The sequence below is a fragment of the Anabrus simplex genome, chromosome 4 (assembly GCF_040414725.1).
Source record: "Anabrus simplex isolate iqAnaSimp1 chromosome 4, ASM4041472v1, whole genome shotgun sequence".
Lineage (NCBI taxonomy): Eukaryota > Metazoa > Arthropoda > Insecta > Orthoptera > Tettigoniidae > Anabrus > Anabrus simplex.
Window position 1 is genome coordinate 255,153,420 of NC_090268.1, and position 15,092 is coordinate 255,168,511.

The following is a 15,092-nucleotide window of genomic DNA, read 5'->3' on the forward strand; positions in this document are numbered from 1 at the left end:
ACAGGAAAGTCACAATCTTGGCATGGAAATTAATTGGAGAAAGACAAAACTAATGATTGTCAACAAGGCTGCAGAGATTCAGCTGCCACAACACCTGAACAATCTCCAAAGAGTCTGTCAGTTTCCTTATCTTGGTTCAATAATCAAGGATACAAGTAGCTGGGGAAAAAAAAATTTTTTTTTTCAACCGTCTCATCGTTCTAGAACGTACAACTATGGCAAAATTAAAGAAGATCTGACAAGATAGAGCAATATCTATGAATACGAAGAAAAGATTAGTCCATTCGCTTGTGTTCTCGATCTTCCTGTATGGATGTGAAACTTGGACCATAAAAGCTAAAGACAGGAACCGAATCAACGCCTTTGTAATGTGGTTTTGGAGAAGGATGTTTCAAAACCGTGGACAGACAGGCGGACAAATTATTCTGTTATCCAGGAAATTGGAACACAAGAAAGTCTATGCCAAGTTGTGTACCAGAGAACCCTGCAATTCTTTGGTCACATTATGAGAAGAGAGTATGACAACCTGGAAAAATTAATTGTCCAAGGAAAAGTTTCTGGCACAAGGTCACAAGGACGGGGCACAAAAAGATGGGTTGATCAAGTGAGAGATATCATAGAGAGTTACTGTCCGGAAAATGCAAGTACGTACAGAATGGCATCAGCTTATAAAAGAAACAACAAAGTCCTTGGGTCATGATACTCAGTCATGAGTGGAACGACTGGAGAGAGAGAGAGATATACCGTATATTGAAATTACTGTACACTTTTTTCGGTGGTTTTTGTAGTTAGATTTTGAATTTTATTTTTAACTTTTTAAATCAATTAATGAAATTTATTTTACATCCGCACTTTTGGAGGCTCCGAAGTGCCGCATATGTCCCGCATGAGTTTTTAATGTGCTGGTAGATTTAAGTAGATAGGTAGGTTGATGTATTTAAGCACGTTCAAATGCCACCAGACTGAGCCAGGATTGAACCGGCTGAGCTGCTCACTCCGGCTTACTTTTTACAGTTCTTCAAAATGCTATAATCAGAATACAAATAGAGGTGTTTGGATTCATAGGTACTGTGTACTGCTGGTAATTTTAAATAAAATTATACGTATTATACTGTAATTACCTTTGTTTCTCTAAAAATAATAATTAATGTGGGTCTACAATACAGTTTGAAAATGCCTATCACCTAATTTAAAATAACTATTTCTCTTCTGCATATGTAGTGTTTTTCTCAGCAAAGGGGTTTGGAATGCAACTTATGAAATTATCTGCCAGAAAACAGATGTCTGTATTTTAAGCAAGGTTGTTCAAACATTCAAACATTGATGTTTTAATTATGATATTTCTCCAAATACAGGTGTCCAAGCAAAGGGAACTATGATCGTAACCTTACAAAATTCCTAAATACTGATATACATATATATTTAAAATATTTGTACCAACAATTTCAGTAAAAATATCTATGCATATATTTCTTAACAGTCTATTGCTCGTAAATCCTTTAACAGTGGTCACCCAACATTCTCTTAGAAGAGGTCTCCACTTTATTGACTGCCTCGCAATGTTAAAAGTAAAAGTGTATAGTATATAAAAGACATTTTAAAGCTATATTTTAAAAACTTCCAATATTCATTAAAATCTTCTTTAGATGTCAACTAGAGAAGTGAATGAGTTCAAATTAACAGTACTACTAATGATATTCTCTAAATGCAATGAGAATGGAATATTTCATGAACATCCATATAGTTTGATGAATTTGTATATGCTGACATTCTTGAGAATGGTTTTACATTTAATAAGAAGAATTATTTGAAATATTGGCAGTTTCACTAGTATCAATATACTTTGTTAGTAATTTCATCACAATTGATGGTGAACAAAGTAAGAAACATTTATGTTCATTTCTAAAAACATTGCAATATTTATTAATGGCACAGAGAACAGAAAGGGAAAAAAACTTGAGTGAGATTGCAAATCAGCAAGCAAATCTTGCTTGGTCTCTAGCACTACATACCTTGTTTACAAGCTTATTACACCAATTTCAGGTTGTACTGGAACTGATAACAGCAATTCAATGGTTTTATGAATAGCGCTCATCTGTTACAGTACCCAAGTATAACTTGTGCAATCCAATACACTTTTGAAATCAGTAAGCATTTGTGCATACAGAGTTGAGAACATGGGGCAGAAATATATATATAGGTTTATATTCAGTAGATAAAACACTTCTATATCTACTGGAAGAAGATAAAAATAAATATTTAACTGAAATTTATTAGGCAGCAACATAATGTAATCTATCAATAACTGGAAAATATTTGTTTCACCCTCAAATATCAACACATTCCTCATGTTCAGAACACAAATTTGTATTGCAACCTCTGCTAAAGGTCTCGTTGTATAAACATTGGCACTGGAATGATGAAGAGTAATGTATTGATATTTGTACTGTACATCATTATGTTCACGTGTATCATCAGCTATAAGTAACAAATTTCTATAACAAACAAATTTAATCATAAAAATAATACAGTTCTAATGCAACCATTGGAAGACGCTGTTAGTCTTTTATAAGTAAGCAGTCGAAGATTAAGATTTTGTATGTTAATAAAGACTTAAATCATCACATATTAAACCATAAATATGTAATTATGGCATCTCCAGATATCTTATAGTCACTCCCAACAACAGTAAACAATCCCTTTTTCATCTTTTTAAAAGTTATTAATATTTTTTTTATTAAACTGGAAGTTATTGGAAAATTAATTTTGCTTTTATATGTTATCTGACTTTGAGATCAATAAATCCAAATAGGACTTCTTAAACTTAAAAACAAAACAAAAATATAAAAGACTGATTTAAATTTCTATACATACTCCTCCTCCTCCTCTAGAAGAAGGGATCCATTATGAGCATAAGTTACTTCATAATGACAGTAATATAATAAAGGTCTCTTCAGCAGTATCTTCATGTAATCCAAATGCACAAAACTTCTACAAATGCTCAACAGTTCTACTCTGGCACATAGAGAAAAGATTCTAAAATCAAGCAATCAGAGTCTATTTGGTATACAGTTTTCTTTCCGACTTTGCTTTGAATCTAGATTCTCCTTACTCCTCTTCATCTTCATTAGTTGCAGTATTTCTTATTAATTACGTCAAACACACATACGCTTTCACTCAGTCACACGGTATTAGTTAGTCTTCTTGTAACGCACATGCACTCAATGTGCTATATGTATAAAAATAAATATAAACAATATCCATCATTGTTCATGTAATTCAAAGTTTTATTCACTCACTCACTCTTTAAGGTCAATATAATTTTAATAAAACATATATTATGGTGCAACAATAATAACGGGACTTTTTTTAAACACTTTGGCCACCTGGCGTCAATGAAAGACTTGTCACAGAGAACACACGGTATGCTAATGATCCATCAGCTCCACGAGTGTTACTTCAAAGCAGTCATCACCATCGACTTGTTTAATTTCCAACAGAAATAAATCTTCATTGCAGTAGTACTTGAGCATGTCATTATCAATTTTGGCTATAATCCTGCAAAGATACAAAATGATAATATATAAAAATAGGCAAACCTTGAAATACAAATGAATAAATGTAGGCCTATGCATAATCTGTCTACTGTTGAGACCTATTGTAACATAAGAAATCTTCAGTACCTAAGTAGCATTTCTTATATGATCATTTTCTTCAAGTGAAAGTATTCATAAAATCAATTGTAAACTTATATGAATTCAAAACATTTCAGCAAAATAGGTCTAATAACATAAAAAAAAAAAAAATTATATATATATATATATATATATATATTTTTTTTTGTATGAAATAAACACACTGACAGGATGGGGATGGAATTAAGCTGCATGGATAGGCTACAACACAACAGCAAATCTGCAAAGTATGGAATATTGTGGAGAAGTCGGGATGCATTGAAGAATGTAGTAGTGTGACAATGTTTAACTATTCATTTCAAGATTATCCAATATACCGATTCCTATTAATTAACATGCTCTGGACTTCAGGTATGTTCCAAGGGTAGAGGAACTACCGGGTCACAAATGGCGTTAGTACCGGTATTCCAACATAGGAGGTTACAGTTGTCCCCAGGACTGTCCTAAATGAAGCTTTCATGTTTAAATGTTGGTTAGGTATGCACGCTGGTTGTCATTAATTCTATGGATGAGAGTATTTAAGTCTGAGATAAAGTTTCATATCAGTATTATTTCTTTATTAATGCTGAGAGTTTTAAACATGAACAGTCTCTTCAGTTTCTCTTGCAATAATTGGCCTGTTTTCTTTTCAAACTCCAGGAGAAAATACATGGGGATCCTAAATAAAGTATTCTCTACTGATTATATTAGGATCAGATATTTGCATATAGGCTAACATGTAAAATCACCAAACAAACCTTCTGTGTCTGTTTCTCATTTATATTTTCTTCTATTTCAATCATATTTCTTTTGTATCTGCAATTAGTTTTCTACTGCAGCAGTTAAAAAGTAAAGTACTGTATTCTTAATTTACTCACATCTAGCAAACTGATACCTTCTCACCCTGTCACATGTGCAATCCTGAGTTATGTTGTTAATGTCTACTATTGACAGATTTTCTGAAGCTTATGGAAGAGACCATAAACTGCATCCTCTATTCATTATGTACATATTTAGAAACCATTAACAAAAAATCAGTACAAATTCACATCCTTCTTTCTCAGTAAAAGTGAATGTTACAAATTATCCCTTAGCAGGTGGAAATCTTGAACTGATATTTTTTTTTTTTTTGCTAGTTGCTTTACGTCGCACCGACACAGGTAGGTCTTATGGCGACGATGGGATAGGGAAGGGCTAGGAGTGGGAAGGAAGCGGCCGTGGCCTTAATTAAGGTACAGCCCCAGCATTTGCCTGGTGTGAAAATGGGAAACCACGGAAAACCATTTTCAGGGCTGCCGACAGTGGGATTCGAACCTACTATCTCCCGAATACTGGATACTGGCCGCACTTAAGCAACTGCAGCTATCAAGCTCGGTGAACTGATAAATTAAAATGAATTTAAAATATCTAAAATATTGAAGGTTTATTTGAAGGCTTAACCATCCCAAATACAGGGATTCAGTATTGTTTATTATCATGTTTCAAAACAAAATTTATAATGCTGTATTCCCATGTGAATAATGTCAACAACTCTTGACGGAAGTTACCAGTCCTAGTGCAAAACTTCCAGGATTCAATCTTCCTTGTGCTACAGGGTGAAAAGCTAATTGTGCTGGGTGTGGACTGCTTCTGCTACTCTCCACAGTTGGGGGAGGAAGAATTTCCCAAACTGTGAATGCAGTACCATAGTGTAGACAATTCTGCATTTCGTGCAAGAATGCCTACTGTATGCTTGCTCACAGTCCTGCAATGAATTACTGGATGCAAGCCCCAAAGCTGTGTTTTGATTAGAAAACCTGGACATTGAACTATGCTTTCTTTGTTGTATGTAATTGTCTTTCGTATAAATATGTAGAGTTTAAGATACTAATATCTTCAGTGTAGTCTTTAGTAGTATAAATTCATGATCGTCAAATAAACATCATAAAATAAATAAATGTCAATGACAAAAATTATGTTGGAAAATTATGTCCACTAAAATGTGACATTCATAATCTGTACATACAAGATACAAATGCAACTGGCTCAGCTGATAAGCATTGTGCAATTGATGTTTATTTTATAAGTTATTCCATTCGATTCTTTGTGAAACTTGAAGCCAAGACCGATGATAAAGTGAGGCTTCATTTCTAATTTCTTTCAATTTTCTGGGAGAGCCAAGCATATCTTGACTGCCTTGGCTAGGCAGTGCCCTAGCAAAATTATCTCCATACAGGCCATGAATGAAAAATGGAAGGAAAGGTTTCCACTATCTGTAACCTCAGCACTAACATGTAAGGGAAGTAGGGTGGTTAGCCCTATGCCTGGCAGCCTTTGCTCTGAGGAATTAAACTGGTACTCATTTCTGGTGCAGGCTGAATGAACCCAAGGGCCCTGCACCTCTCCTGAAGTGGAAATCTTGTTTCTATATGTTTTATTTTTGGCTTTCTGGTAGGGAACCAAATCTACATCCTTCTGGGCAACCCGTCTGGTGGCCATGATCATTAAGGCGTTGAAGTCTTAACAGTCTGACACCGAGGTTAGTTGGTTCGAGTCCCATTGGTCGAAAATATTTCACCATCAGAATTGTATCCGGTAGGTGGTATACAATTTATGATCCCTACATTGCGTGCCAAAAGCCTGGATTAAATTCCTAACCTCTCCGCAATGCTCATGTGGAGTGAATGCGTATGATGCTGTTGATGGTGATTCGTCTGTCAGATGGGGATGTTAAGCCTTGAGCAGGCCCCTTGGTGCTATTCGACAAGAGTGGGCTATGTGCTGGCACCAGGTTTCACTCTCTCCCTTCCTACTATATATAATAGATCATGTCATTCATTTCATCTCATTAACTCCTCTGATGAGACTGATATCAGGAAGGGCAACCCAGTCATAAAAACTCTCTATGAAGATTCATCTCACTTCACACACGACCCAGTAGAGGAATAGGAAAAGGGTTGGAGATGCATACATTCCACCAGAGATAGACATACTGAATTTATTATGACAGACTTTACTTTCTTCAAGAACAAAAGAAATTTATCTGATTCAGAAGATGAGGGTGAAGACACGAAGACCGCTCTACTGAAGATGATTTTAACTATAGCTCTGGATGCTATGTCCAAATATCAGTGTTTCATCAAATGGTTCTTAGTACTGTAAATGAGGCAGCCAGTTTGAAGCATATCTCTGATTTCAGTGTGGTGTTAGTGCAGCTATTTGGTTAGAGTTAGTAAAGCAATGTTATTTTACATTAGTGAGTAGCTTAAATTGTCCAAAATTTCTACTTGAAGAATAGCTCTCTATCTCAGCTGACAGTATGTCAGCTATTTTCAGAAAATTTGGAAATAAGAAACTATTGCTTAACTACAAAGGGAGAACAAGTAAACTATTTTCTTTGGCAAAACTTACCCTTCTTTGTTTTTTCGATACAAGTTACTAATGCTTGAAGTAGAAATTTTGTACTTATTCTCAATCTGGAAAATAAGGAAAACAGATTAATAGTAACTGATCGTTTGAGGTTACAGGAAACTATTACAGGTTGGAAGGGAAGGGAGAGGAATTTCCCTACTTCTTTTCCAGAGAACGTGACAAACATGCAATGTAGTGTTAGTTCTGAAGTGACAAAAACATGCAGAAAGCAGAAGTAATCCACTTACCAGAGTGAGGTGCTGACAGGAAATCTGACAAATTCTCAGTTAGTAGCAAAATTTAGTTGAAACATGCTAGATTTCAAATGAAAGAAACCTTTTTAATCTAATTCCTTTCTTATTTTTCATGTAGCTGCGATAGACAACAGCCACACTTCACAGGTTGTGGACGATGTAATAAGAAACTTGATAAAAGGCTCCTAAAGTTAATTCTTGCATGCATATTTGTCACTTGAGAACTGATGAGCATGTTTCTATTCATAGAGCCAATGTTAAAAGAGACATACTGGTCAGTAATTTAGAAATTGGCTTCAATGGTGCATGCAATGTAGTGTCAAAGAGTCCAGATAGTAGTTTTATATTTTCATTCTTCCCTTCAACTTAAAAGGTGCCTGTATTCTACGTTTACCTAAAAATTTGAAACCATTGAAATATTTTCATTAGAACATAATATCATTAATAAAGACATTTTTTAGAAAAGTCTTCCACCAGAGATAGAAATACTGAATTTATTATGACAGACTTTACTTTCTTCAAGAATAAAAGAAATTGATCTGATTCAAGAGATGAGGGTCAAGGCATCACGAAGCACACAGGACTGACATTCCTGTGATCTGACATACTGAGTAACTGAGCAAAACATTTCGGCAAAGCTCCATTTTCAAACAAAATCAAGGATCCGTTTCAAAAGACGATCGGCAAAACAGCAGACCAAATTTGTATGATAGCCTGTTACTATCACAACTGACGACGATTTCCTTCAAGTGAAGATGACGTTCTCGTTATCAACACCAAAGGCCAGCAGCCAAAGCTCAATGGGCACATCTGATGACATAAATAAGAAGTTGATTGTCAACTTAGGAACTGAGAAAGCAATAATAAATACTGACTCAAACTAAATGGTATATGAACTGCATTTTAACAATATAGCAAGTACTGAAAAAAATCTGGACTCTTGACTGAGTTATGCAGAAGAGCTATAGTTTTAGAAAGGTTTTAGATTACATTTGAGTTTCAACTTTAATTTCTCTGAAAAGAAAAGTGGGGGTAAAATGTGACATGTTGGGTAAGAGGAGTAGATAATATGGGTAGCATTTGGATGAATATTGGATCAACAATATCAATGGATGTAATGATTTCAAACAATTAATCTTAAAATTATGTGTTACATTTTAAGAAAATTTTCACACATGAATATGAAAATTAATTCTGAAATCTTATACAAATTGGATTAGCACAGTAAAAATCAACAACTGTCTAAACTTTCGTTGCTAAACAAAAATAGCATCAATAATATTCATGAAGGCCATTAGACACCTCCAGGAAATTCGTTACTATTAAGTATTAAGATCGTTTAGGTTTAGGAAACCCTTTTCCAGAACTTACTTAATAATAATAATAATAATAATAATAATAATAATAATAATAATAATAATAATAATGGAATTGGAAACAAGTGATTTAGTAATACTGGTATCAGTTTGGTGAGTAAAGATGAATAAATAGACTATTTTATGACAAATAATACAGAATTTTTCAATACCTCATGATTGTTGTAAGAGTTCCGCTTCTTAGCCTAACTGTCTGAAAGTGTAAGAGAACATAAGTCCTAAACAATATTTTTGTATTAATGTCTTTTCTAGGAATGTGAAGTTATTCTTTAGCACCTTGATGATTGAAATTGACTTTGCCTTATTGACTTTGATAACAATGTCTAATCATAAATTGCTCAGAAAACATTTCCATAGCTTGTCTAATTCGTTTTGAGTTTTGGCTGCGGGTTTAAGTTCCGAAGTCATGCGTCATGTGATCCGAGTGGATAGCCAGGAGCTAATCTCGCTCCCAATGAATTACTGACTATGATAAACTTATGATATAAGTTATTTTATAAAAAATATAATTTGCTAATATGAATATTACATTTTTATTTATACTGAACCAAAAATCTCATACAATTATAAAAATACTGCATTGGCTAGAAAATGATAAATTGTTGGTGCATAAGAACAATAAAATCAAAATTTAAGCCATTGGATTGAATTATATCAAATTAAGGCATTAAAAATCTCTTCAATTTTTTCAGGTCTTTAGAGTAACTCATGGCCCTGAAAATTAAATAATTTATATGAGAATGTATACTAACAGCATTGAGCAGTCCCTGTGTAGTTGGGGGAACCACATGCAGGGGAGTGTAGACTTCCTCATTGTCCTGACGGACATAGAGCATCACCCTCTCGTTAAGGGGAGGAGCTGCCATTAACTTGTGCCTTTTCTGAGGTGGACTCGAAAAGACACTCCCATCGGTTGAAAGGCTGCTGCCATCAAGGACTTCTTTCTTGTCACTGAAATACAGGAGAAATAAATATAAGGCAAGTGTATACACTAAAATTCCAATTCAGATAAAAATATTGAAATTGATTGAGGAAGTTAAGATACATTTAAGTTAATTCTTGTTTGAGGTACGTGAAATTCTTTAATAAAAATAGTTATGAAAAAACCTGTGATTCCGAACATGATAGAGCCATTCTGGGTTATAACATAGGCAGACAGTACAGTACACAGTATTTGTTAGAAGAGATGGGATCAGCAGAAGCAATATGATATTGAAAAAGGAAAACATTTAAAGTACAAGATAGAGCTTTGAATATGTAATGGAATGAAGTAAATCTAACGGGAGAATGAAGAAACTTGGAACCAAAATAAAGGTCGTCTGCATAAATTATGGCTGTCCAGAAAAATCAATATCGCATGCCCTCACCCTTTCTCTGCCCCACCTTCATTACAAAGTAACAAATAAAATTTGTGCAGTAATGGGTAGGCCTAGAGAGATGCGGACGTCTAGTCATTTTAGAGATATCATTTAATGCATTATTCAAAACAAGTACAATATAAAAATTATTAAGTAATAATTTAATTTTGTTATTCTGCCATCCGGCAGTAGGCTAGAGTAAAACAGAACATTGAAATATACAAGGCAGCCAGATGGGCCGATGACATATGTGTTATTATATATTCAATATAGGTGGCGTTCTGAATTTTCTCACTTTGAGTCATAAAATCACATACTCACTTTCTTCAGAAACATAATGCCAAAAATTCAAGGCAATGTTAGCTGAACAAGAACAGTTGACGCAGCAGTCATCTGAATTTAAATTGCCAAATATGAACGCAAACAATTAGAGAGTTATAAAATAGAGCTATGTTATGAAATATTAGGCTAAATTTTGTATGTGAATGCTTTTAGCTAGAATCCTTTTTATTAGGCTTTGTAATAATATAATCGATCCGTTGAACTTCCGGGCCCTGAGATGAGCCGCCTTCCATTCTACCCTTTCCGGGAGGCCCTGACAATAATAATAATAATAATAATAATAATAATAATAATAATAATAATAATAATAATAATAATAATAAAGTTGAGCCAATCAGCAGACAGAATGAGCTGGAAGTGAAGCAAGGGGAAGTAACAATTCATAAGAAAGTAGAAGTAACAAATCAGAACCAATAGGAAATAATGACAGGCTTAGAAGTTTGATCCCAAACCTTCATGCCAACAATGAAGCATGATTATAGTATATCCTTTACATGCAGTGACAGTGAAAACGCTTTGAATGGATGCAAGCGCAACTTAGTTTTAAGCCTCATCCATGCTTTAAGCCAGACTAGATGATGCAGCAAGTCACCGAATATTCTTTGATCATATTTCAGTAAACAGAAAAACTTAAATAAGAATTGTGATGGTGATTTTATAATATCAACTTCCTACTATTTCCTTGCATATTAATTACAATATTTTTCATGAAGAAATGTCATTATCATTCTACCTTATTTCTCTTTTAAGTGACAGTCATGTCAGTCCTGAGTGAAGAAGTTTTAAAGTTTTAAAGACTATTGCCAGAATGAAAGCAGGTTGGTGAGCGATCCCCAAATAACTCTTAATTTTTATAAAAGAATTTTTTTTGGGATGTATTGGTACAAAATAAGGAATTCACAGCAAATTGTAACTAAATTCACCCTTTCTTCATTTACAAAGTTAAACAACAGGCAATAATTAGTTGAAACATATATTACAAAATTATATTAACTGATATGATGAATGTTCACTTGTTTCCAGATAAATAATTTTTAATGCCGGGTAATTATTTCCTAAAGCGAGTTGATAGGAAGAAAATTAGAATGTGAAAGTCCAATTACAATACACTGTAAGAAGATTTGAATTAATTTTCAAATTTTTATCGACTTACTAAAGTTTATCATTGGGAAATGAGTGATTCAATTTTAGGCACTGAATTTCGCCTGAAGAGAATTTCAGTAACTTAATAACTCCGTAGTAGGTAATTGATTTATCCCTTCTCATCACTATTTGTTTGTTATACGGCAATGACTATTTAAAATATCAGGTTCGACTTGCTGCATAATTCTAGGCTGGTCTAACCCTTACCCAGGTACATCCGGAGGGAAGTGATTGTGGAACTTGAGTGTCGGCGTAGTGCTCGGTTTGCTTGAGTGCAGGAGGAAGGGCGAACTTTGCTTCCCAAGGCTGTGTTGAGACCCCGAGCCTGCCTCCCCATTCGACAGGCTAGACAAACACACAAGGAAACCAGACGTAAGGGCACATGCAAGCACCAAACAGCCAAAGCTATTGGATGATAAAAAGGATGCACACGAGAACTTACCTTGAGCTGTCTGTCTCATGACTATAGAAGCCCAGTTCCATGGATGCCAACTGTAACAAATAAAAAGTTACAACTTTATTATAACTTATGAAATATTTGTACATGTAACCAAAAAATTACTACGCCACTGTGGAAACAAAATTCATCTCAATGCCATGCGTAAAATCTGATTTTAGGAGAGTTTTATTTTCAAGCAATTATTCCACTTGTCAAGGAAATTTAGTGATTTGTACCATTCTACTTAGAAAATACAGCGTATATGACTTTCACATCATCTATCACTGTGGATAAAATATCAATTTTAACAATTCACTTCATGGAATTCTGTAACCTAGTCCTGAAGCGTTTCCTTTACAAGCTCACGTCTGAAACATCGTATGTTATGCAGAATGCTACGAGGTTACTAGTCTACTCAGCATTTGGATCTTCTAGATTTTTTCATTACAGTACTTTCGTGAACTATAATTTCAGATGGGGGAGGGGAGGATAATACTATACTCTTTCCACCAGGGTGTTCCCAAACATGTGGGAAGTAACAGGAGGATGGTCAGCACACCCCAAAACAGCACACAAGTCGATTAAAAAATATGCCTAACGGTCAGACACGTACGAGCTACTCTTCTTTAGTTACGCTAGCTGGAATGGAGGGATAGTTCGTTTTAGAATTGAGCTTGGAGTCAGGCATGCCGTCACGTACATTGCAGTACTTCGCCAGCCTTTGGAACAAGATTGCCATCGAATATGTGCAATGTCTGGAGTGTTTTAACGTGTGCGACAATCAGTTCAGCCGTGCATTCAGGCGTATAGTGGTCATTTTGAAGATTCCTCGCATTAGAATGCAGTATAACGGCTGGTGCACCAACATGGCGAGAGAGCTACTCGAAATTGGATGTGCCAGGTAAGGCTATTACCAATACATCCCGTACAAAGTTGGAAAGTCTGTAAACAGCAAACGATCGACCGAAGGGCGTATGTTCACAACTACCTACTTCTCATATGTTTGGAAACATCCTGTATATATCCAACGACAAACTACTTGACAATAGTGCTTATTCTTCTTGTTCAAAATGTTGATGTACAGTAGCAGTAAGCCTCGGTGAAGAACGCTCATTTTCTCTTATAATTCAGCTTATTTTGTGTGAATGGCTAAAAGTACAGTTTTTATTCTCTAGTTAATTTTATTTTCTGAATGAATTGATAACACTTATTACAATTTATACCTACTGAGTGCTAACTGAACACTATTTTATTTAGTGTGGAATGGAATTATCTGTAATGTTGTACGCCTATAGTTTGTAAATGTTTAACATTTTGTGAACACATACCTTGTCGATGTCCTCCGCTGGTGAGAAGAGCACGGGTGGTTTGGTGAGGTCGCTCATAGCGTAAAATTCTGAGCGCTCAGCCGCAGGATGATACAACTCGTCCAACTTCTTGCGACCCGTCGCCGTCATCTTACGTTTGGCGGCCCGCCGCTCCTCGTCGCGCGTCTTCCGCTCCGCTCCCTGCAAGAAAAAAAATCACAATCTGCATTTGCTTTCCGGACATTTCAAATGAAGTTTATAGGCATTATATAAGGGAGAGTACGATCAACGAGAGATTAAATGAATGGCAACCAGTGTAATTTTCGACTACAAGGTGGATATCACAGGTAATCAAATATCCTTATATAGAAAATCAGGCGCAGTGAGAGTAGATGATAGAATTGATTCTTGGTTCAAAGTTGTTGAAAGATTATGACATCACAATTAATTCACAACAATAACAAGAATCATTTACTAAAATACATAATTCGATAGGATATAGTTCTTTTGTTTCTTTTTTTTGCAAGTTGCTTTACGTCGCACCGACACAGATAGGTCTTATGGCGACGATGGGACAGGAAAGGGTTAGGAATGGGAAGGAAGCAGCCGTGGCCTCAAATTAAAGTACAACCTCAGCCTTTGCCTGGTGTGAAAATGGGAAACCACTGAAAACCATCTTCAGGGCTGCCGACAGTGGTGTTCGAACCCACTATCTCCCGAACACGGGGTACTGGCCACACTTAAGCGATTTCAGCTATCGAGCTCGGTGATTGTTTATTTAAGAAGGATCATGTACACAGTCGGATTTATATTTATGAACTGGTTGTGAGGACAAACTCTGGATTTCCAGTGAGTTGAGAAATGTTAGGATATTACGAGGCTCGAAGACAGATACCTCTAGATTGCTATGGGAATGCGCTAATGAACTTCACTGTCTGAATAATCGTGAAAAGTCAACGTTGTTTTCATGTATACAGTTACATTACAATTACATTTATGAGACATTTTTCTTTTCATTCATCTCGCCTAAATTAAATACACGGGTAACCGAGCGAGTTAGCCGTACCGTCAAGAGTCGCGCAGCTGAGAGTTTGCATTCAGAAGATAATGGGTTCGAATCCCACCTTCGGCAGCCCTGAAAATGGTTATCCGTGGTTTCCCCATTTTCGCACCAGGAAAAGTATGTACCTTAATTAAGGCCCAATCCTAGCACTTTCTCATTCTTGCGTCGCCGAAAACCTTCAATGTGTTGGCGCAAAATTAAACCGCTAAAATAAATAAATAAATAAATAAATAAATAAATAAATAAATAAATAAATAAATAAAAGTACGTATGCTCCTTGATTACATTTCAGCTCCATCAGTTTGACATCCCTGGTATACTACGACACTATGTAATACAGTTAAAGAACATTTCTTTCATACGTACTGAGTAGCAAGATAGTCTATGTCCTTCCTAAATTTTTGTAAGTATTCCACTGATTATAGTATAATATTAACCAAGTATTATACAAGAACTGAAAAGGAAGTTTATATACATCTCGACTGGATCAATGCTGCATCGTTAACTTATCAAGTACAATACTGACAAAAAGAAAGCCTGTTATTCGTCTAGATCATTAAATCCCGCCAGTACCAAGAAGAAGGCGAAGTCATAAGAAACACAAAGCATGCTGAACCTGCGTTATGATGGGCCAGTTTTACGATAGGGCCAGCTATTGTTGTCCCGGGACAAGCGGTTCCGCATTCCCGCACACAATTTACGGACGAGATTTTTATGTTTCAATTTTCTTTACAACTCAGGTTGTT

At 35.3% G+C, this 15,092-nt stretch overlaps 1 protein-coding gene across 1 annotated transcript in view; it reads right to left on the reverse strand.

Annotated features, from left to right (window-relative positions):
• Positions 1-2,332: 2,332 nt before the first annotated feature.
• Positions 2,333-15,092, reverse strand: part of grh (grainy head) — a 190,892-nt gene continuing 178,132 nt past the window's right edge. The window contains exons 10-15 of the mRNA XM_068227385.1: positions 13,299-13,484; positions 11,980-12,029; positions 11,745-11,882; positions 9,447-9,645; positions 7,065-7,129; positions 2,333-3,558 (exon numbers count right to left, since the gene is read on the reverse strand). Coding sequence (XP_068083486.1) covers positions 3,429-3,558; positions 7,065-7,129; positions 9,447-9,645; positions 11,745-11,882; positions 11,980-12,029; positions 13,299-13,484 — 768 coding nt within the window. The 3' untranslated portion in view covers positions 2,333-3,428. The remainder of the gene's footprint in view (positions 3,559-7,064; positions 7,130-9,446; positions 9,646-11,744; positions 11,883-11,979; positions 12,030-13,298; positions 13,485-15,092) is intronic.